Consider the following 24,261-nt stretch of genomic DNA (forward strand, 5'->3'; position numbering starts at 1 on the left):
TGCAGGGCTGGATGCCAGTTATCATCATACCCAGGCCGGAGCAATTGCAGGGTAAAATGCTGCAAAAAAAATGTCTGGCCACCTCACCGTCTCCATTATTTTTTTTTAATTTCACTTCTTTACCTTGCTCATATACATTTTTGCTCCTTTCCAACTTCGGTCTTTCGGGATCTTTCCACCGGGAGACAACAGCACTAAAACTGCAGCCAACACATTGGTGACGATGGCCGGAGGGTTGGGGAAACGTTCTGAGCTCTGTCAGGTTCATCTAGGAAAAGAAGCAAAGAAAGAAACAAGGAAGTAGCGGTCAGGACTTGGGGGACACGTCTCACATTGTAACGAGATGTTAGCACATGGCAGCTCACCCTGTTCAGGGTGTTCAAAGCTGCATTGGCTGCGTTTAGAGCCGGTTCTGCCTTTGCAAGGTCTTCTTCAGACTCCTGCTGCTTCTTCGTCACTTCAGCCTGGATTGCCGCAACCTACAGAAAAATAGGAGATGCCGTGAAAATGGGACCTTCACAACCAAACACTGCTGACAAAGGGGAACACATCAGAATAGAAATGTGGCTTGAAACCAGGGATGGCAACTTCATAGCTCACTGGCTGCTCACATTAGAACAATCTGGACGAAAACAGGCCATCCAGTAGAATCAAGCTGGCCAGGCCGAGACAATTCTAAAATAACAAGTTGAGTTTTGAAGTCCTACTTAAAGTCCTACTGTCCACCACAATACTTAGTCTCTTATTCCAAATGTCTGTGGTTCTCTGTGTGAAGAACAGCTTCCTAATGTTTGTGTGAAAGTTCACCATCACAAGTTACCAACTGTGTCCTTGTGTTCTTGATGAACTTATTTGAAAGTCACCATCTCGATCCACTGCACTAATTCCCTTCATCATTTTAAACACTTCAGTCAGGTCTCCTCTTCTTCTTCTTTTGTTTAAACTGTAAAGGCTCAGCTCTCTTAATCTTTCCTAATAACTCATCCCCTGTAGCCCTGAAGTCGCTCTTCTCTGGACATTTTCTTGTGCTGTTATGTCCTTTTTGTAGCCTGGAGACCCAAACTGCACACAGGACTCCAGATGAGGCCTCACCAGTGTGTTATAAAGCTTGAGCAGCACCTCCTGTGACTTGTACTCCACACATCAGGGCGCTATATAACCTGACATTCTGTTAGTCTTCTTCATGGCTTCTGAATACGGTCTGGCAGTTGATAGCGTCGAGTCCACTGCGACTCCTAAATTCTTCTTATAAGGGGGACTTTCGATTTTCAGACCTCCTATTGTGTATTCAAACCTAACATTTTTACCTCCTATGTATAATACTTTACATTTAATTTAATTAGATTTTCTTCTGCTTAAACTGTAAAGGCTCAGCTCTCTTAATCTTTCCTCAAAGCTTATCCCCTGAAGCCCTGAGTCAGCCTAGTCGCTCTTCTCTGGACCTTCTCTTGTGCTGTTATGTCCTTTTTGTAGCCTGGAGACCCAAACTGCACACAGGACTCCAGATGAGGCCTCACCAGTGTGTATTATAAAGCTTGAGCAGAACCTCCTGTGACTTGTACTCCACACATCAAGGCGCTATATAACCTGGCATTCTGTTAGCCTTCTTAATGGCTTCTGAACACTGTTTGGCAGTTGATAGCTTAGAGTCCACTACGACTCCTAAAATTGTTCTCATAAGGTGTACTCTCGATTTTCTGACCGCCCATTGTGTATTCAAACCTCACATTTTTACTTCCTATGTGTAATTCTTGACATTTACTGACATTAAATTTCATCTGCCACAAATCTGCCCAAGCCAGTATGCTATCCAAGTCCTTCTGTGATGATATAACGGATTCCAAATTATCTGCTAATCCATCTGTCTTAGTATCATCTGCAAACTTAACCAACTTGTTACTTATATTCCTATCTAAATCATTTACATTTATTAAACATATCAGCGGCCCCAGCACTGCCCCCTGCTGGTCACCACTCTTAACATCGGCCAATTCTGATAAGGGTCCTCATACCATCACCCTCTCCTTTCTGTTTCTGAGCCACCCACCTACATACCACACCCTGAACTGCCACTTCTTTTTAGTTTTAAAGTCACTATCTTGATCCACTGGACTAATTCCCTTCATGATTTTAAACACTTCAGTCAGGTCTCCTCTTCATCTTCTTGTGTTTAAACTGTAAAGGCTCAGCTCTTTGAATCTTTCCTCATAACTCATTCCCTGTAGCCCTAAATCAGCCTAGTCGTTCTTCTCTGGACCTTCTCTTGTGCTGCGTTGTCCTTTTTGTCACCTGGAGACCAAAACTGTACACAGAACTCCAGATGAGGCCTCACCAGTGTGTTATAAAGCTTGAGCAGAACCTCCTGTGACTTGTACTCCACACATCAAGGCGCTATATAACCTGTAGATGCCACACAGGCTGGACGGACATCCCAGCCAGGAAAGGGAATGGACCTGGTAGGAAGAATCGGAGAAGGTGGATGGACAGCCCATTAAAAAGAGAAAATTTGGATGGAGGTCTTTTATTCACCAAACATGGTAGATGGCAGCAGCCCTGGAGTTCGGTGCACCGTAAGGAACCAGTAGAGCATGCCGGGATATGTAGTCCAGTAGAGCAGCCCTGCTGGGGTCTCTGGGTACCACGAGAGGGCGCTGTAGGGAGACAAGCACCCTATTATGGACTTTCATGCGACCCTGAAGTACTTCCACTGGGCAATTGCCCTGGCACCGGAAGTAATAAAAAGGACTACACTCCCTTATTCAGGTGAGTCGGAGCTGGGTGGTAGAGAGGCAACACTTAACTGGAGGAGGGCAGTGCGGTGGTGAGAGAGTTATTAGGGAGATGAGAAAGACTTGTGGGTTGTGCTTTTTGTACCATATTGGAGATATTTTGGTTATTAAACAACCTTTATTTGAACCCAGGACTGTGATTCTGTGTTCGTGTTGGGGTTTGGGCTTGCTGACACCCAGGTGTCCATCACAAACCTGACATTCTGTTAGCCTTTTTAATGGCTGCGAGACACTATCAGGCAGTTGATATTGTCGGGTCTACTACAACATGTAGGAAGTGAAAATGTGAGGTTTGAGTACACAATAGGAAATCTGAAAATTGAGAGTACACCTCATGAGAAGGTTTAGGAGTCATAATGGACTCTACGCTATCATCTCGATGTTCAGAAGCCATTAAGAAGGCTAACAGAATGTCAGGTTATATAGCGCCTTGATGTGTGGAGTACAAGTCACAGGAGGTTCTGCTCCAGCTTTATCACACACTGGTGAGGCCTCATCTGGAGTCCTGGGGGCAGTTTGGGTCTCCAGGCTACAAAAAGGACATAACAGCACAAGAAAAGGTCCAGAGAAGAGCGACTAGGCTGATTCAGAGCTACAGGGGATGAGTTATGAGGAAAGTTTAAAAGAGCTGAGCCTTCACAGTTTAAGGAAAAGAAGATGAAGAGGAAACCTGACTGGTGTTTAAAATGATGAAGGGAATTAGTCCAGTGGATTGAGACGGTGACTTTAAAATGAGTTCATCAAGAACACGGGGACACAGTTGAAAACTTGTTAAGGTGAAATTTCACACAAACAGGAAGTTTTTCTTTACACAAAGAACGATAGACACTTGGAATAAGAGACCAAGTAGTGTGGTAGAGAGTAGGACTTTAGGGACTTTCAAAACTCGACTTAATGTTTTTTTTAGAAGAATTAAGTGGATAGGCCTGGTGAGCTTTGTTGGACTGAATGGCCTGTTCTCGTCCAGATTGTTCTGATATTCCTCATTAGGGACTTTGAGCTGTAACAGGAGCCACTGTGTCACTTGCCATTACGCCAGCAACAATATCCTTGTATCTGGTTCCTCCAGTAAATTCAATATTACACAATTGGCTTCTTATCTACTGCATCTCTTATAGGAAGTGTCACACACATGCGTTTGGGAGACAGTTTACAGGCTCAAATAAATGCATTTACCCACTGGACCGGGGGTTGGCGCTGCCCTCTGACTCCTTTTCCTCTCTCCCTGCAGAACAACTGACGAATCCACAGCCTAACCAGCACTTCCGGTACTCAAACAACAACACCAACACATCTCTTCTGGTTCCAGTCCTCAAGACCCTGCCTACTCCCGGTGTCACTTCTGGTTCCAGAATGTCATTCGCCTATGACATCACTTCCTTCTGACAACTTTAAACAGTATACAACCTCCATTTTTTGATCACAGCCACACTGATCTCTGTGTTTGAGTTCTTTCACAGGGTTTCAAAGACACTTTACAAAGAAAAACAGAAGAAGCTCAACTTCCTCTCAGCCTGGGATCACACATTTCTCCTGGTCCTAAAGACCTGATGAACTTTTTAATGCCTTCTTTTTCTCTATTGGCAGCTTTTTCTCACCTCTTGTCACTATTTCTCCTTTCGTCTGCCCTGGCTTTGCTCCCTCCTTCCTCCTCTTTACCTGCTCTTTCCTTTACAGTTGCACACCTGATGACGACCATATAGCCAAAACGTTGTGTCATTTACCTTCTTTCCTTTACAGTATGGAAATAACCTTTAAGTGTTTTTTCATAATCAGTAAAATGGTAATAGTAATGAAGAATTCCAAGGAAAGATTTGACTCAAAGGCCAAAACGGGCAGACCTACAAAGTTCACAGCAACCAAGGACTGTCACTAAGATGTCATGTATAAGACCCAATGGACCTACCCTTCGTTCTTCTGCGTCTGCCACCGCCTTCTCCTGGTTCAGCTTCTCAGTCTGCTGTCCGATTTTCGCAATGAGAGCCTCTGTGTCTTTGTTGCGCTGGTGCAGCTCCACTTCCTGAATCGCCAGCTTCGCCTTCAAATCCTCCACCTGAGAGACAAAAGGATTAACCGGTTGAGTGTGGGGTCACCATGGTGGTCATCTGAAAACCTGATCTGAAACTTTCATCTACACAAACACATAGCACAAAGAAGGCAGCGGCCCCCAAAAGGTTAACAATGCCCTGCATGATCACATCATTTTTAAACTTTCCTTCAGATAGAAAGTTTCAAAAACCTTTCAAAACTTTTATCAGAACGTTAGAAATCTGACAACACAAGAGTAGACCATTCAGTCCATCAAGCTTGATTGTTTAACTAAAACCTAACCTGTCCCCAAATCTCATCCCAATCCTTTGAAAATGTTGCCAAGGTTTCTTCTTCAACTGCCTGTCTTGGTCAAGTGTAAAAGCAGAGCTAATGTGTGTGATGCTCCATCTGATGGAATGACAAATGTAAGGCATTTTCCTACTATATGCATTACAAGATATATTCCAATAGATGTTGCACTGGAAACATTAATGCAGAGCACGTCCAATAGAAAATAACTGCCAGACAGAAATAAGGACAGATGTAACCTTATCCATCTTAATAAAAGGAGAAATGTGTGTGTGTGTGTGTGTGTGTCCATCTGGTTACCATGGGATTAATTAAAGCAGAGCTAATGTTTGTGATGCACCATCTGTTAGAATGATAAATGCAATGCGTTTTATTACTACAAATGTTTGTGATTTGCCCTCTATTGGAATTACACATGCAATGCATTTTATTACTACAAATAATTGTGTTTCAACATGTGGTGGAGTAATTAATGCAATGCATTTACAAATAATTGTGATTCAACATGTGTTGGAGTAATTAATGCAATGCATTTACAAATAATTGTGATACGCTATATGTTGGAGTAATTAATGCAATGCATTTACATACGTTTGTGATTTGCCCTCTATTGGAATTACACATGCAATGCATTTTATTACTACAAATAATTGTGTTATGCCATGTGTTGGAGTAATTAATGCAGTGCATTTTATTGCTACAAACGTGTGTAATGTGCCATCTGTTGGAATGTCAAATGCAATGCATTTTATTACTACAAATGTTTTTGATGTGTCATCTATTGAAATGATACATGCAATGCATTTTATTATGACAAGCATTACAAAATACATTCCAACAAATGGTGCACTGCAAACGTTAATGCTGAATACGTCCAACAGAAAGTAACTGCCGGATGGACAGAATGTCGCTGCCGAGGTAAGTAAACCTCTCGACGAGGTCGACACTCTCCGCAGACAGACACACTGCTGATGGCCGTGCCCAAGAGGTCATTAAAGGCCTGATCTTTGGTTTTTATCAGGACACTCACAGGCCCAGACACTCAGACTCCTCGCTCAGTCTCTCAAAATCCCCAATCACAGCCTCCATCGACTCCGTGAAGATCACAGCATCATTGACAAAGTCAACATCAGTGAATCTTTCTTCACCAACAGATAACAACACACCACAAAAAGTGTCCAAATAGATTAAATGTATTCAGCAGCAAATATATATATCTATACTTACTTACTAATATAACTTATTAGCCGTCCCCCGCGGCTCTGCCCGCGTAGGAGTGAAACAGGACGGTGAGGAGGGTCCTGCCCAGCTCCCTACTCCTGACGTCACGCTTCCTCCTCCCCTTGGCCCGCAGCCTCTCTCTCTGATTAGCGTGAATATATCGCTCCTGCAAGTGAATTATGATTCTTAGGGCGATGAGAATCAACCGGAATGTTCAAGTAAATTACAGAAAAAAAACAGATCTAAATCCGTTAAGTAGTTCTCTCGTTCGCTAGCTAAGCAGATGTAAGATATGCCCTGAGGCTGGCACGTGAGTTAGGAGGGTCCCGACCCCATCCCCTCGGCCCGCTGCCCCTCTCTCGGATTTGTGTGAATAAATCGGTACCGCAAGCGAACTATGATACATGGTGCAATGACAGAAGTCGCAAAGTCAACCGGAAAGTTCAAGCAAATTATAGAAAAAATCCAGTTCTCACGTGAAAAGCGGACAGACCTACAGACAGACAGACGGACATTGGATTTTAAATATATAGAGATTACAAACATGACAAAGTAAGGTGATGACAAAAGTACAAAATGAACATTACGAACAAAACCCCCCGACGATATTTACAGTCCTGGAGAACGTCGTTACGGGGTGAATCTTGAAGTGCAATCCCTGGTTAACGGACGGAAAGATACTTCCCGTTAGTAATCAGCTTCCCGGAACATGGATAGAGAACTCAGTCCAGAAGGTAAATGGTCTTCTGAGGCGAGCCGCTTCACAATGAGCATTGGTGGACTGGACTGCAGAAAAAAGAGCCCACCGCCTCCATAAATCCAGTGACCATGAACAATCCTCCTCCGCTACGATCGTCCAGTTTATAAAGGGGTTTCACTGCTGCTGCTGCTGATGATGATGATGAAGTCGATTGAAAAATGAACAAATCAAAAGCTCCCGCCACATCCTTCTCTTCTGGTTTTATGTGTACAGTGCTGACAAACCTCAAACTACAAATCCCACAAGCCCCTTCGCATCGGTGCATACCTGTTTAAAGATGCAGACCCCACAGTTACAAACAGGAGTCTGCGTGACTGGTGTTGTTATTAACATTCAACAAGCAGCAAACAGGACAAACCTATAAACGAATGAGTCGACCCAATGGGGCACCGCGACAGTACAATCAGAACCTGAGCTTAACATCCATCCATCATCCAACCTGCTATATCCTAACACAGGGTCATTGGGGTCTGCTGAAGCCAATCCCAGCCAACACAGGGTGAAAGGCAGGAACAAACCCCGGGCAGGGCGCCAACCCACCGCGGGGCACACACACACACACGGGACAATTTATGATCGCCAATGCACCTAACCTGCATGTCTTTGGACTGTGGGAGGAAACCCACGTAGACACGGGGAGAACATGCAAACTCCGCGCAGGGAGGACCCGGGAAGCGAACCAGGGGCTCCTTACTGCAAGGCAGCAGCGCTACCCACTGTGCCACCGTGCCGTCCTATTGAGCTTAACATGATAGTGAATTTTTGACCCATCACCAGACTTCCATTTTTATGCGGAAGCAAAACCCACCTGAGAGGACGTGGTCTGCAGCTTCTGCAAGCCGTTCTCCAGTCGCTCCATCTTCTGGCTCAGCTCTTTCCGCTTCTTGCTTAGCAGGTTCTCGTAGAGCTTCATGAGCTCCAGAAAACTCTTGGGCGTTGTGTAATTGTAGTGCTTCTCATTCTGCTGATATTTCAGGCTAACGTCATTCACACTGGTGTGTGCGTAGGAAATGAACTGGCTGATGGAGGCCTTCACCTCAGGCTGCAAAAAAAAAAAGATTTTTGAATAATCAAAATGATCAAAAACAGACAAATGCGTAATATACAGACGTGAATACCCCTCCACGATAAACGAAGAACCCACAATTGTCTCTGAAATAACGTGAAACTGGCAAAAATCATTGACACCCACCATTGTTTGTTACATAAATCTGAGTTTGCTTTCGAGTTTTGATTCAGCAGAATATTTCAAATAAGAACACAAATGAAAATAGCATGGACAACAATGATGGGACCCCCAAACTAATATTTGGAGGCACACTCACTGCACACAAGCGATTCCCGGAGCTCTCAGTGAGACGTCTGCTCCTGTCCACAGGTCGTTTGGCCCACTCGTCCTCAGCAAACTGCTTCAGCTGGCTCAGGGTTGAAGGTGGTCTTCTCCTGAGTGCATATTTCAGGTCTTTCCATTGATGTTCCATAAGATTCAAATCAGAGCTCATAGAAGACCACTTGAGAATACTCCAATGTTTTGTTCTTCACCATTCTTGGGGGCTTTTCGCTGTGTGTTTTGGCTCCTTATCCTGTTGGAGTGTCCATGACATGCGACTGAGACAGAACACACTGACACTGGGCACGACACTTCACTCCAGAATGTCTTGATGGTCTTGTGATTTCATTGTTTCCTGCACAGACTCAATACTTCCCTTGGCTGACACAGCAAAGCAGCCCCAAAAACATAAGTGAGCCTCCTTCATGTCTCACAGTAGCTCTGGTGTTCTTTTCTTTGAAGGCTTCACTTTTTCATCTGTGAACATGGAGCTCATGTGACCCACGAAAAAGCTCCAGTTTTGTCCCATCTGCCCAAAGGACCTTCTCCTAGAAGCACTGTGGCCTGTCAGTATGCATTTGAGCAAATTCCAGTCTGGCTTTAATATGTTTTTCTTTCATCCCTAGAGTCCTCCTGGGTCTTCTTCCATTGAGCCCACTGTCACTCAACAGATGATGAGATCAAACACTAATGGACCCTCACCTTATCTCTTTAGAGGTTGTCCTTGGCTTTTTGACTAAAACTCTCACTAATCTTCTGCATAGCATTTAGAGTTTGCCGTCACTGCACTCAGGCGATTCCTGGAGCTCTCAATGAGACATCTGCATGGGTAGTTTGGTCCAATCGTCCTGAGCTAACTGCTCCAGCTGTGTCTGGTTTGATGGTGGTTTTCTCCAGACTGAAGGTTTCAGTTCTTTCCATAGATGTTCGATTGGATTCAAACCGGGGCTCGTAGAAGATGTGGGATGACACGGACCAAGTTCTGGATTTGAGGAAGCTGCTTTCAAATAAACCATCCTGTTCCCAACACTCTTGAGTTCTGGGATTGGATTCCTGAGCCATCAGAGGTCATACCACTAAGCTTAATGGGAGCCGCGGTTCTCCTTTTGACTGACCATTGAGGGAATTGGCATTAAACCTGGGATTATAGCCACAAAAACGCACGACTGGCCTACTAAGTGATTAACCACCAGGTACAAAGACCACCTTTGCATTGGGAGCATGAAGATATATCTGGGAGGCTGCAGACATCCAATGTAAAGTGATCTGGGATGACAAGAAGTCCAATGGAGACACCGCATACAATGGTTCTTCACTGGCACTTTACTGGGTTGTGTGATTCTTTTGCTTGGAAAACAACTCCTTCATTATGTGGAGGACTCTTTCCATTTGGGCTTTTTAAAGATTCCTAATATTTTGACAAAACAGAAATCTTTAAGGTATATTAAGCAACCCAGCAGGATCCAAACATGAGCTTGGCCCGTGTGACTCTGTGCAGTGAGAGATGCAACCATCAATCGTGAAGCCTTTGGGACTGGACAAATCTGTTATCACCTGTTCATCGTCAGTAATGGGACGCACTCTGGAACCTCTGGAGGCAGTAGTGGAAGACAGAAATGGGGGCCATTATGAACAAAGCTGCACATCCTCTCCATGACACACTAACATTGAGCCAAACGAATCATTCAGCAGACGTGTATCAAGAAACGCTTGGGGGGACTCCTTTATATCAACAGCCATACGTCTATATAGCGCCTCACTGGGACTGGGATGCTTCTCTTTCTTTTACGTCATTCTGGTATACAGTAGAGTCTCACTTATCCGACATAAATGGGCCGGTAGAACGTCAGATAAGCGAAAATGTTGGATAATGGCAGGTGGTAAGATAAAGTCTATTAAACGTCAAACTATGTTATAATTTTACACATTACGAACCTAATAATCATGTTTTACAACAAAACAGAATAAATGAACTGAAAAAAATGAACTTACAGTTACAGAATTGTCTGACATTAAATACAGTATCCATCCATCCATCCATTCTCTTCCGCTTATCCGAGGTCGGGTCGCGGGGGCAGCAGCTTAAGCAGAGAGGCCCAGACTTCCTCTCCCCGCCACTTCTTCCAGCTCTTCGGGAGAATCCCAAAGGCGTTCCCAGGCCAGCCGGGAGACATAGTCCCTCCAGCGTGTCCTGGGTCTTCCCCGGGGCCTCCTCCCGGTTGGACGTGCCCGGAACACCTCACCAGGGAGGCGTCCAGGAGGCATCCTGATCAGATGCCGAGCCACCTCATCTGACTCCTCTCGATGCGGAGGAGTAGCGGCTCTACTCTGAGCCCCTCCCGGATGACTGAGCTTCTCACCCTATCTTTAAGGGAAAGCCCAGACACCCTGCGGAGGAAACTCATTTCAGCCGCTTGTATTCGCGATCTCGTTCTTTCGGTCACTACCCATAGCTCATGACCATAGGTGAGGGTAGGAGCGTAGATCGACTGGGAAATTGAGAGCTTTGCCTTACGGCTCAGCTCCTTTTCACCACGACAGACCGATGCAGAGCCCGCATCACTGCGGATGCCGCACCGATCCGCCTGTCGATCTCACGCTCCATTCTTCCCTCACTCGTGAACAAGACCCCGAGATACTTGAACTCCTCCACTTGGGGCAGGATCTCTCCCCCAACCCTGAGAGGGCACTCCACCCTTTTCCGGCTGAGGACCATGCTCTCGGATTTGGAGGTGCTGATTCTCATCCCAGCCGCTTCACACTCAGCTGCGAACCGATCCAGAGAGAGCTGAAGATCACGGCCTGATGAAGCAAACAGGACAACATCATCTGCAAAAAGCAGTGACCCAATCCTGAGTCCACCAAACCGGACCCCTTCAACACCCTGGCTGCGCCTAGAAATTCTGTCCATAAAAGTTATGAACAGAATCGGTGACAAAGGGCAGCCCTGGCGGAGTCCAACTCTCACTGGAAGCGGGCTCGACTTACTGCGGCAATGCGGACCAAGCTCTGACACGGTTGTACAGAGACCGAACAGCTCTTATCAGGGGGTCCGGTACCCCATACTCCCGGAGCACCCCCCACAGGATTCCCCGAGGGACACGGTCGAATGCCTTTTCCAAGTCCACAAAACACATGTAGACCGGTCGGGCAAACTCCCATGCACCCTCCAGGACTCTGCTAAGGGTGAAGAGCTGGTCCACTGTTCGCGACCAGGACGAAAACCACACTGTTCCTCCTGAATCCGAGGTTCGACTATCCGGACGGACCCTCCTCTCCAGAACCCCGAATAGACTTTTCCAGGGAGGCTGAGGAGTGTGATCCCTCTATAGTTGGAACACACCCTCCGGTCCCCTTTTTAAAGAGGGGACCACCACCCCGTCTGCCAATCCAGAGGCACTGTCCCGATGTCCATGCGATGTTGCAGAGGCGTGTCAACCAAGACAGTCCTACAACATCCAGAGCCTTAAGGAACTCGGCGTATCTCATCCACCCCGGGGCCCTGCCACCAAGGAGTTTTTTGACCACCTCGGTGACTTCAGTCCCAGAGATGGGAGAGCCCACCTCAGAGTCCCCAGGCTCTGCTTCCTCATTGGAAGGCATGTTAGTGGGATTGAGGAGGTCTTGAAGTACTCCTCCCACCGACCCCAGCGCCCGAAGTCGAGGTCAGCAGCGCACCATCCCCACCATATACGGTGTTGACACTGCACTGCTTCCCCTCCTGAGGCGCGGACGGTGGACCAGAATCTCCTCGAAGCCGTCCAAAGTCGTTCTCCATGGCCTCTCCAAACTCCTCCCATGCCCGAGTTTTGCCTCAGCAACAACCGAAGCCGCGTTCGCTTGGCCTGCGGTACCTATCAGCTGCCTCCAGAGACCCACAGGACAAAAAGTCCTATAGGACTCCTTCTTCAGCTTGACGGCATCCCTCACTGCCGGTGTCCACCAACGGGTTCGGGATTGCCGCCACGACAGGCACCGACCACCTTGCGGCCACAGCTCCGGTCAGCCGCCTCAACAATAGAGGCAAGGAACATGGCCCATTGGACTCAATGTCCCCACCTCCCTCGGGGCGTGGTTGAAGTTCTGCGGAGGTGGGAGTTGAAGCTACTTCTGACAGGGGACTCTGCCAGCCGTTCCCAGCAGACCCTCACAACACGTTTGGGCCTACCAGGTCTGACCGGCATCTTCCCCCACCATCGAAGCCAACTCACCACCAGGTGGTGATCAGTTGACAGCTCCGCCCCTCTCTTCACCCGAGTGTCCAAGACATATGGCGCAAGTCAGACGACACAACCACAAAGTCAATCATCGACCTGAGGCCTAGGGTGTCCTGGTGCCAAGTGCACATATGAACACCCTTATGCTTGAACATGGTGTTCGTTATGGACAATCCGTGACGAGCACAGAAGTCCAATAACAAAACACAGCTCGGGTTCAGATCGGGGGGGCCATTCCTCCCAATCACGCCCTTCCAGGTCTCACTGTCATTGCCCAGTGAGCATTGAAGTCTCCCAGCAAAACGAGGGAATCCCAGAAGGTATGCCCTCTAGCAACCCCTCCAGAGACTCCAAAAAGGGTGGATACTCCAAACTGCTGTTCGGCGCATACGCACAAACAACAGTCAGGACCCGTCTGTCCCCCCACCCGAAGGCGGAGGGAGGCCACCCTCTCGTCCACCGGGGTAAACCCCAATGCACAGGCTCCGAGTCGGGGGGCAATAAGTATGCCCACACCTGCTCGGCGCCTCTCACCGGGGGCAACTCCAGAGTGGTAGAGAGTCCAGCCCCTCTCAAGGAGATTGGTTCCAGAGTCCAAGCTGTGCGTCGAGGTGAGTCCGACTATATCTAGCCGGAACCTCTCGACCTCGCGCACTAGCTCAGGCTCCTTCCCCTTCAGAGAGGTGACATTCCACGTCCCAAGAGCCAGTTTCTGTAGCTGAGGATCAGACCGCCAAGGTCCCCATCTTCGGCCACCACCCAACTCACATTGCACCCAACCTCCTTGGCCCCTCCCATAGGTGGTGAGCCCATGGGGAGTAAATAAAATACAGTATGTACTGTACTTAAAATGTTCAGACCTGCGATGATTTAAAGACATTTTTGATCGTAGTCTGCTTTCCTGACGAGTGCCGTTTCTTCGCTGTGAAGTCTCGCCATCTTTGCAGCATCATTATGTCAATTCCTGTAGCTTCTTCTTGTTGCTCAATGTAATTAATTGCAGTTTCTAGCCTTAACTCCGTCACTCATATAGTCAACATCCGTACGAGCGTATACTGTTTACTACAGCATTGTGACTGCGTGTGTGTGTTTGTGCTGTGACGTGCGAGTCCCCATCTTGCACCTGAAAACTCGAAGCTGAGTCTCAGTACTTTTAACAACACCAGCTTTATTAAGCCTGAATTTAGCTGGTCATCAGTTGGCTCGTTTCACATCTCATTTCTGTGTGGCTGCCATTTAATGAATAAACAAATCAATTCAGAGGACTGAATGCTTCAAATCAGGGCTTTAAAATGAAGGGAAAAGAAATTAATTAGCAGTGAAAACTGGTCATTGTTAAGGAAAAAGAGTTAGAATGAAAACCTGCAGCCACTGCGGCCCACCAGACCTGGGGCCTCATGTATAAACGGTGCGTACGCACAGAAATGTTGCGTAAGAACTTTTCCACGTTCAAATCGCGATGTATAAAACCTACACTTGGCGTAAAGCCACGCACTTTTCCACGGTACCTCATACCTTGTCGTACGCAAGTTCTCCGCTCGGTTTTGCAGACTGGCGGCACCCAGCGTCAAAGCAGTGCTACTGTTCTTGTGTGGTTACTCATTATTTTACTAACGCGGCTTTATAAATACACTGAAATTAACCGCATATTATTTATTAGTGTAATGCATCTGATTGTAATTAACTTGTAACAATATAATGATCCAGGGAACAGCCATAGTATTCCAAATACCATAACTGCTTTAGCGTTGTTACTCTCACTTCTTCTTCTTCTTCTTCTTTCAGCTCCTCTTGTTAGGAGTTGCCACAGCGGATCATCTTTTTCCATATTACTCTCACTGCACCACTCGGAGTATTTATATCACTGTATCTGAGTGTGAATCACAGCAGCAGCTGATCGGAAAGAGAATTATCGGTATACGGCATTAAGGACACGCTGTCTCAGCCACTGCAAAACGTTTTAAAGCCTTTCCTGTACGGACCTCGCGGTTCAGAAACAGAAACGATATCATTTATAAGGTGAAATTCAGCAAAATATATTTATTAAATTATACAGATAAAACTTTAACTTCATTTAAATAATCTATATTCTTCACTGGGAGTGTCTTTAAGGACAGACTAATTAAACATGTACTACGAAGATATTTCAATGTTCTTTAAACGTTTTGAAGAATCGGCGCTAAGCTTACAGATGGCTTAACGTCTATTACAGAGCTCATTGTGTGGCGATCGGTTACTTGGGTAAAGAAAAGCACTGACTGCAGTGACGGCTACGCCAATATATATTGAATATAAAACAGAAAGAGAAAATAACAACACAGCTAAAAACACAGCGACAAATTTCGGCAAAAGTTAAATGCTTGTGTCATGAGCACAAGGCGCCTATCCAGTGTCTGCAACGGACGTGGCCATCCACTGTGCATAAGCTACCTTACTGACGGGCGGGCGAAGGAGTCACCGATTCTTCCTCTGCCCAGTGCCACCACAAGCCTAGAGCCACCCCTGATTGTACTGCTGCAATAAATTATTTCATCGAAGTGCAACACATGTTTAATAACGTGCTTTAACTCCTATCATCATGAAAATGACATCACGTATACATCTCAGTATTTTAGTTATTCAGAGAGCTGTAATATCACAAATGTAATGGACTCTGTGTCCAGTTGGAGGAAGAGAGCCGGTATAAGAAGCAAGTAGTGATTCACACACATAGAGCACATACGAGTAGAAGATCAAATACAAAACAAAGCATTTAACGTGCTACTTTAATTACGATGTGATTTTAGAAACTGGTTAATTAAACGATTTTAAGATGAAGTTTATGATGTTCTACTAAATGACAAAATAAACTACGTGATTAAAGTGGAAATGTCGAGATTGAAGTTGACATTTCGTGCTTTTTCCTCACTGTGTGCCTTTTTTTCCTCAGTACCCTAATAAGCTTTCATAAGACACTCAGACAGTGGGCTTACAACTCTTCTTTTCACGGTGACTTTGACATGTGACTTCTTTTTTATTTCCGGCACTGTGCGATTTGTGAATGTGAGCTTTTAAGTTTCTCCAACACGCTATGTCACTCGATCAGCTTCCTTTTGTTGATTATACCACGGCTTATTTGAACAAATAGTATGTTTTTCCTTTGCCTCCACTTGGTATTCGCTGAAATTCTTATATTTTCCCCGTGCTTTTCCCATTGTCTTTTCACAGAAGGCTGCGCTTAAGGGCGATTTATATTGATTTGCATATTCAAAGAGGCGTAATTCTGGGAGGATTTGGGCGTTACATAATGCGGCGTGCACGGCGTTAGTTTTCACGCTGATCGGGATTTATGTAGCGGAAGAACGTGGAAGTTAGATGCGCACAGATTCCTGCATCTGGATTTTTCTGTGCGTAAGCACATTTCGGCTTTTGTGCTTACGCCATGTTATAGTGCGAGTTCTACGCACGGCGTTATACATGAGGCCCCTGGAGTTTGACACTCCTGCCTTATAACTTTGCAAGATGCTGAGAAATGAGTTCCCGCTTTTGTTTTCAGTCGACTAGATCAGCGTTTCCCAAACTCGGTCCTGTGACCCCCTGTAGCTGCAGGTTTTTGTTCCAACCAGATTCCTAATCAGTGACAACAACTGATAACGCTGATCTCATTTAATTAGCTGCCATTAGTTTTCTTTTATTCTACATTCAGAAAAGTACAGCAGCAGGATTTTTACATTTATAAGACATTTAGAAATATTTCTGCTTTTGCTAGAGATTTAAATGCTTAACTCTCTTTTCTTGATTTCATTATATTTTGCCCTTTACCTGTGCAGTTTCTCCGCTTCATTGTATCTCATTAATGACAATTAAAATGAGCAGAGCAGATACGCTGGCAAACAACACTAAATAATCAAAGGCTGCGACTACTTTAGCGTCAGACCCACTAATTAGTAAATAATGGATTAATTAAACAATTAGAACACCTGGAAAAGTAGAATGAAAATCGAGATGAAAATACTGCTAAAAAGAACAAAATACATTATTCCCATATAACTGCTTGGTACATTTTAATAAATATACATATATTTTTTTTTACCAAACTTAAGTTTTCTAATTTCTCTATTGTTCCCAAAACACAGAAGTTGGGAAATAACACATCACTTAATTAGCCCAGGAGTCCAAGTAAAAACAGAAGCTGGTTGGAATAAAAACCTGCAGCCACAGGGGGTCACCCAGGACCGACATTGGGAAACACTGGACTAGATTACTGTAACACACTCCTCTCAGGACGACCCAAAAAAGACAGCAATCGATCGCAACTCGTGCAGAATGGAGCAGCTAGAATCTTAACTGGAAAAGAAAATTCGAGCACATCACACCAGTCTTAGCGTCACTACACTGGTTAACTGTGTCATTTAGAGTTGACTTTAAAAATCCTGGTTATGGTTTCCAAAGCCTTCAATAATCTGCTCCATCATATATGTGAGAATGTCTGACACCTTACACTCCAAATCGTAACCTTAGATCTTCAAATGAGGGTCTGCTTAGAATTCCAAGAGCTAAACTTAAAAGAAGTGGTGAGGCGGGCGGCCTTCTGCTGTTAGGCACTTTAAATCTCGAATAGCTGACCGATAGAAATTTGCCAGGCTAATACGGTGGAGCACTTTAAAAAAACTGATAAAAACTCATTATTGTTACAAGGCTTTCTCACAGCTTCATTTTAGTGAAACCCTGATATTCCGTATATGCATTGAATTATCATTTTTTTCGTGGCTCCGAAATCCGCACTAACCCCTATTTTCTCTGCTGCGGTGATCTGCACCACCACCACCTGATCAGGGCATTGTGCAGACCCTCCATTGATGGATTGAAGGCCAGCGGTCCACATGACCATCATTATCTAGTTCTTCCATGTGAAGCCTGAAAACCATGAGGACTGATTGAGATCATTGATGTTGGTTTGGCTGGGCGGTCTCGTGGCCTCAGGACCCCTGCAGATTTAGTTTTCTTTCTCCAGTTTTTTTTTTTTTTCTGTCCTCCCTGGCCATCGGACCTTACTTTTATTCTTTGTTAATTAATATTGCCAATTTTTATTATTATATTTTGTCTTTTTTCTTCTCTTTCTTCATCCTGTAAAGCACTTTGAGTCACATCATTTGTATGAAAATGTGCTATAGAAATCAATATTGTAGATGCTGTTGTTGTTGTTGTTGCATCCGGCTCTACAAGCAGGTCCTAAAACTTGGGGGTTGGTGGCAGAATTGGCACTCCAGCCACTGTATAAAACCACACACTGTTCAGTGTGCTGCTGAGGTGTCACCCGCTGCACTCGGATCTCAATCCAGGTGGTGTACAGTGTGGCAGAGGTGGCAATGTCCTGTAATCAGCACATGCTCTCAAACTTTAAAAGCCAAATGCATATGGGGCAGTGCCAGTTGAAGCGCATTTTTTGTCCTACGTGGGGTTAATAAACTTTGCCCCTTGTTTTCTACAGGCAGGATTATTAGACTTTGAAGACCTATAGGTGGGAGTTCTGTCCCCTTCGGTGTTCATAGAGCCCCTGCGACCTCTTTGGGCATATACTTTAAGGAGCGTGTGCACCTTGGTATTCATTTACTTTCATACATGGTGCCCATTTGGTATTATCAGAGTTTGTCATCCAGGTTAGTTAGGTACCTCTCAAGTATACTTCCAGTAATGGCACCCATTACACCATAGTTTAACGACCGGTTTGGATCCCCCTCTGTGTCCGGAGCGCGCGCCCTTTAACCTTCATAAATCATGGCTTTCAAATGACAGTGCCCAAGGTGGACACCTATGTCACCTAATGGTTTGGCTCTGATATGGGCACTGATTTCAGATTCCATTCCCACTCACTACTGGTGTGGACTTCGCACATTTTCCTCATGTGTATGTGTTTGAGTTTTCAACAATACACAGTAGGTCAATTTGTGACTCTATAAATTTCCTTTTGGTAAGAGTGTCCCTGTGCATGAAAACACTGCTGAAAGCACATTACTTTAACATGGCCTTCTCCTAACTTCACTTTAACTTAATCCTGATACTCTGTATGTTCAACTCATCATAATAACTATTCATGGTGGCTCTAAAATCCGTACTGACCCCTAATCTCTCTTCTATTTCTTTTTCCGGTTTCTTTGTGGTGGCGGCGGCCTGCTCCACCACTACCTTCTCAAAGCATCATGATGCTCCAACATTGATGGACTAAAAGCCAGAAGTCTACATGACCATCATCATCAAGTCCTTCCGTGAGAACCCTAAATACAAAGAGGACTGTTTCATTAATGTTAGGTAGAATGCCCAGAGGGGACTGGGCGGTCTAATGGTCTGGAATCCCTACAGATTTTATTTTTTTCTCCAGCCGTCTGGAGTTTTTTTTTTTGTTTTTCTGTCCCCCCTGGCCATCGGACCTTACTCTTATTCTATGTTAATTAATGTTGACTTATTTTATTTTCTTACTGTGTCTTTTATTTTTCTATTCTTCATTTTGTGAAGCACTTTGAGCTACATTTGTTTGTATGAAAATGTGCTACATAAATAAATGTTGTTGATGAGTGAGCCCTGTGGTGAGCCAAAGCTGATGCCCACCTTCCAGGACAGGGTCTGACACCATACAATCCCAAACTGGATATACAGGTTAGAACAGAATGGATGGATAATGTCTGCAAATCCCCTTAAATGAAATTCTTCCATGTGCACGTTAATCATGGTGTCGGAATTGTTTGATTTGTAATTTTAAATTGTTGATCAGGGGTCAATCAAGGAAAAAAATGGGTCTTTGTCACGAACGTTATGGTGGACACTGCTAATTCATTGAAATGACGTCGTCACCAGTGGAAGGATTTAGAACAGAGCTCAACACGTGCCACCAGTTGCAGGGCTCAATCCGGGTAATTCGTCGTGTGGTGGGCGTGGCAGCGCGCTGTAATCTGCGCATACTCCCAACCTCATAACGATGTGCGCTTGGAGATTCAACGCTGTGTAATCTGTACGGAACGTAAAACGCTTAAATAACTTAAGGTAATGAAACTAAAAAGCTAAACAAAGTGCCATCTATGTTACTAGACACAAGTACCCTAGAGAATTATTTTTAAGGGTCATTTTATTTGAGCGTGCGTATCGTTTCACCTTTCCCGTACCGCACACACCCAATGCGCTCCTTCCCGAACCCTTCAAGGCGCCTCCATCAACGGAAGGTCGAGTCCATGGCTCGCGCGTACACACATACACACCTGCTCCGCAGAGGACCACCGAGCCTTTCAACGCCCTTCGCCCCCCGGCCGTCGACGTTCCTTTGTCTGCCGCTTTCTTCCCTTGTGCACCGCCGACACGCCCCTCACCTGCACCCGCACCCGCAGCCGCGCTCTGGTTAACGAATAGGGGGGGGGCTACCCTGACAATGCCACTTCACTCAGCTGTGTGCTTCTTGGTTATTAAAAAAAAAAGTAAAAACACACGAAGAACGTCTTACATGTGGTGAATTATCAGAGGATCTTTGTTATGAATTAATTTCTAATTTTTGGGGTAATTGTTCTGCAGGAATTCACGCATCTCCCAGTTGTGATCGCCAAGCCGCCCCAAGCTTTTCGTTGCAGTTAAAATTAATCTGTTATTAAATCGCCTACATTCACCCTTTCTACTTAATTTTTCATAACAAATCAACTTAATCAAGCTCATTAAGTGTCATTATTAGCCGTTTATTGTTATCCCTCTCGGTGCACTTGTGAGTGGCAGCGTGTCACGCCTACTGACGATCGGGTGACACCGCCGTATTCAACTCGTTTTTTTCTCCCGTGGTTGTTATCTGCTGAGATGTCTCCAGTAGCTTTTTTGTTTTATTTTATTTCAAATAAAATCTTCATTTATCGACAGCAGTTCGTGCTTCCTCTCAAATCCACTCTTAACAATATAGGTGTCTCCATGAGTCGTCCCCGTCTCCTCCTGCCCTTTGAGTGCCAGCCGCACGCCCCGTCACACGGAATCGCGGCCGCCCGCTCCCTGCTTGGCGAGGAGAATGCACTTTCACGGCTGTCAGGGTGACGGACAAGGAGAGAATGGCCGCCATAGGACAGTTTGCTTGTACCTGCCCATGGAGCCCCGCAGGAAGTCGCACAAACTTTGTCCCTTTTTTCCCCCCTCTCTGAACAGATTAAGTTTGTCTTTAGGACACACATGGCTTCACTAGGGTGCCTAACCTCATTCATAATAGATGCTAATCTTTTCAGGGCTGACTGATGACAGCATTTCCTGCCCTTCACGGAATTAGACCTCAGTTTTATCAAAGGACTCGAAGTGCCTGCTAATTAGAGTAATTTCCTTCATCATGAATTATTTATTTCTATTGTAACTGATCACGGCAATGCTAATGGGTTCCGCTAAACTTGCTTCTCAGCGTATCGCACAAGCAGGAGGAACTTCGGAAAAAAAAAACTCATAATGGATGCCTCCAGGTTACGAATTCCTTGGAATATTAAAAAAAAGACTCTGCCAATCTGCTTAGGTAATTTTTAAAATGTTCTAGAAATTTACTAAGTCACCTTACTTTCTAAAGTGAAAGTAAACTGTTGTACCCTCTCAAAAGTGAAGGTGCCAAAGTGGGTTTTTGGTGGCAGTGCCAATGGGGGAGCTGTTTTGGTTCCCTAAAGAGAAGACCCTCATTTATTTAGATGAGCTTCCATAAAAAGATGATTACAGGTCAGCGAAATACCAGTGGGCTCACTGCATACAAGTGCAGTACACTGGCACAGCTCTGGTTTACTGAATCTGTTTGCAATGCGGACCCTGACTGACCACACTGGGGTCTTAAGTGGGGCCTCCCACCCCACCCCCTCCCCACTGAATCCACTACATTAGTATTTCTTATAATAGCCTTAATCCAAACAATAAATATATAACATTACATTTCCTCATTTTGATGGCACCATTATCCAAGGTGACATTTGTCATAACATTGGTTCCACTTGTGTTTGGTTTTCCAGTTGGGGTACAGGCAGGTCACGTGACTTGCTCAGGGTCACATAGTGGTCTCAGTAGCCAGTAGTGGTCTCTAAAGCCTTAACCACTACACCACACTGCACATCATTTACCATCATATACAGATACAGTATTTTCTTTAAAATGAACGTTAAGAGGTTTCTTCAGCCTCTGTGTTGCATATCACAACAGCCACACGTCGACATCTTCTGAAGGCAGCAAAGTCCTCTGTGCGGTCATCACACGACAGCCTCAGTGCGGCGAGGTCTGAGTGGGCGCTGATGACAGACAAGCTTCTCAGACGCCGTCGCTGTGCCAGGGATGACCTCATGTGTGCCGGGATGAGCTCAAGTTTGGAAAAACTGCTAAGTGGGAGCGGGACTGCAATCTGGGGGGCAATCGTGGATTTGGACTTCCACCGGATTTAATGGCAATGATAAGAGCAACAACAACAATAAAAATAATGATAGATAAATACTGTACTTTATTAATCTCCAAGGGGAAATTCACATACTCCAAGATAAATAAAGGTCCAGGGTATCAGTGTGCCTGTTACTCTTTGTTACTTGATACAGTCAATAGTATCACTTATCATGTGATACAAAAAAAAGTAATACTACTATTTCCACTACAACTATTAATAATGCAAATAGTACTAGTGTACTACTATTACTACTACTTCTGCTAATAATAAATGATAAATACTGCTACTACTAATAATAAAGAAAATAATATAAAATACAACAAGTACTACTAATATATAGAATACTACTACTAATACTACTACTAGTAATAAAAATAATAAATATAATAATATAAAATGCACCAACTACTACTACTACAACTAATATATAAAATACTACTACTACTAATAATAAGGATAATATAATATACAACAAGAACTATTACTAACAATAAAAATATACAAAATTCTACTACTACTAATAATATATAATTTACTACTACTAACAATAATAAAGATAATATGAAATACAATTTTTATGGCTACTACTACTACTAATAATAATAACAAATACTATGACTACTACTATTATTGCTACTGCTAGTAATAATAAATACTGTTACTGCTACTACTACTAATAAAGATAATATAAAATGCTACTAATATTAACAACAACAATAATGATAGTAATAATAATAATAAATATATTATACAATACTACTATTAATAATGATAAATACTACAACTGCTAAAACTTCTAATAAAGATAATATTAAATGCTACTACTATTAATAATAATAAATATATTATACAATACTGCTATTCATAATAATATATACCACAACTGCTGCTGCTACTAATAGTAAAGATAATATTATAAAATACTACTACAACTACTATTAATAATAAGAAATATTACGACTGCTACCAAAAAAGATAATATTATACAATACTACTCCTGTTAATAATAATAAATATTACTACTACTAATATATTATAAAATACTACTACTACTAATAATAGTAAATACTTCAACTGCTGCTCATACTAATAAAGATAATATAAAAGACTAAATACTAGTACTATGAATAATAATAACAATCACAACATATGAACTAGTACAACTACTACTACTAATAAAATAAAAACTTCAGCTAGTAGCACAGTGGCACGTGCCCAATAAACGTACCTACCGCCGTACCCGCAGGGTCAAGCCGAAGCACTGCAATATCACCGTGAGACCCTCGTGCTGACGTTCACAGCTGATAACTTGAGTATCACAATCAAAACTAAAACACTCTTCTGGTCGTATAGGAAAGTGATTTATAATCTGATCTATTTACAGTAAGTCACATTAGATATTTTTTTTCTTGTTAGCAGATTCCTTCTCAAGACTTGTTGTGTTTATTTTTTGGATCTTTTTTTAGTGGTGGGAGCTGCCTGGCATTGGTGGTCTCGATGGTCATTCCACAGAGCCTGATAGTTTCTTTTTTACGTCACAGTTGATCTCAGTTTTCTTTGTCAACCTCAGTTTTCAGCTGTTGATAGAGTTGTTGTGTGTGTTAAATTAAGAATTACATTTAGAGCTTTCTATTGATGTATAAACTATGGCATGTGGTCGATTTTGATCGAAGAAGTGCAGCCTGTCAAACCAAACATAAATAAATGAGATGTTACAGTCGCTTTAGGTTTTCCTAATATTATGACAGAATCAATCAATAGCATGGACATCTTTACCTTAAGAAAGATAAAATAACCCCATTTGTCTTGGGTGATGCTAGTGCACACTGTGAACGTCATAATGGGTGGGGGACACATCCCAAATTGGATGGGGGCTGATTTTTTGCCTTAACCGGGGGGGTCACCAAGGGATGTGGATGGTCAGGCCTCTCAGCTGGGTTGGTTTGCTGCGTCAGTAGGCCATAATGGAAGGACAAAAGGAGGTCAGATGTTTCACAGGGTGGCAGCATCCCTCTGTTGGAGTTCCCATGTGTACGCCCACAGGGCATGTTGGGAGCTTCTGTCCCAATGGGCGACTCTGTTGTGGTACTTGGGTGCCACCAGGGGGAGCTGCTGAGTAATACTATCCCTATGTAGAGGGGCCTCCATCTGGCTTGGAGGTGTTTCTGACATTCAATGCTCTGACACCAGAAGTACTCGCAGGTCTGAGA

At 44.1% G+C, this 24,261-nt stretch overlaps 1 protein-coding gene across 1 annotated transcript in view; it reads right to left on the reverse strand.

Moving 5' to 3' along the window:
• LOC120530679 (dynein heavy chain 11, axonemal-like) overlaps positions 1-24,261 on the reverse strand; it is a 645,801-nt gene that overhangs the window by 204,405 nt on the left and 417,135 nt on the right. Inside the window, 5 exon segments of the mRNA XM_039755100.1 lie at positions 124-243; positions 245-268; positions 366-479; positions 4,696-4,842; positions 7,919-8,152. Coding sequence (XP_039611034.1) covers positions 124-243; positions 245-268; positions 366-479; positions 4,696-4,842; positions 7,919-8,152 — 639 coding nt within the window.

This window comes from Polypterus senegalus, chromosome 6 (assembly GCF_016835505.1).
Source record: "Polypterus senegalus isolate Bchr_013 chromosome 6, ASM1683550v1, whole genome shotgun sequence".
In the NCBI taxonomy this organism is placed as follows: domain Eukaryota; kingdom Metazoa; phylum Chordata; class Cladistia; order Polypteriformes; family Polypteridae; genus Polypterus; species Polypterus senegalus.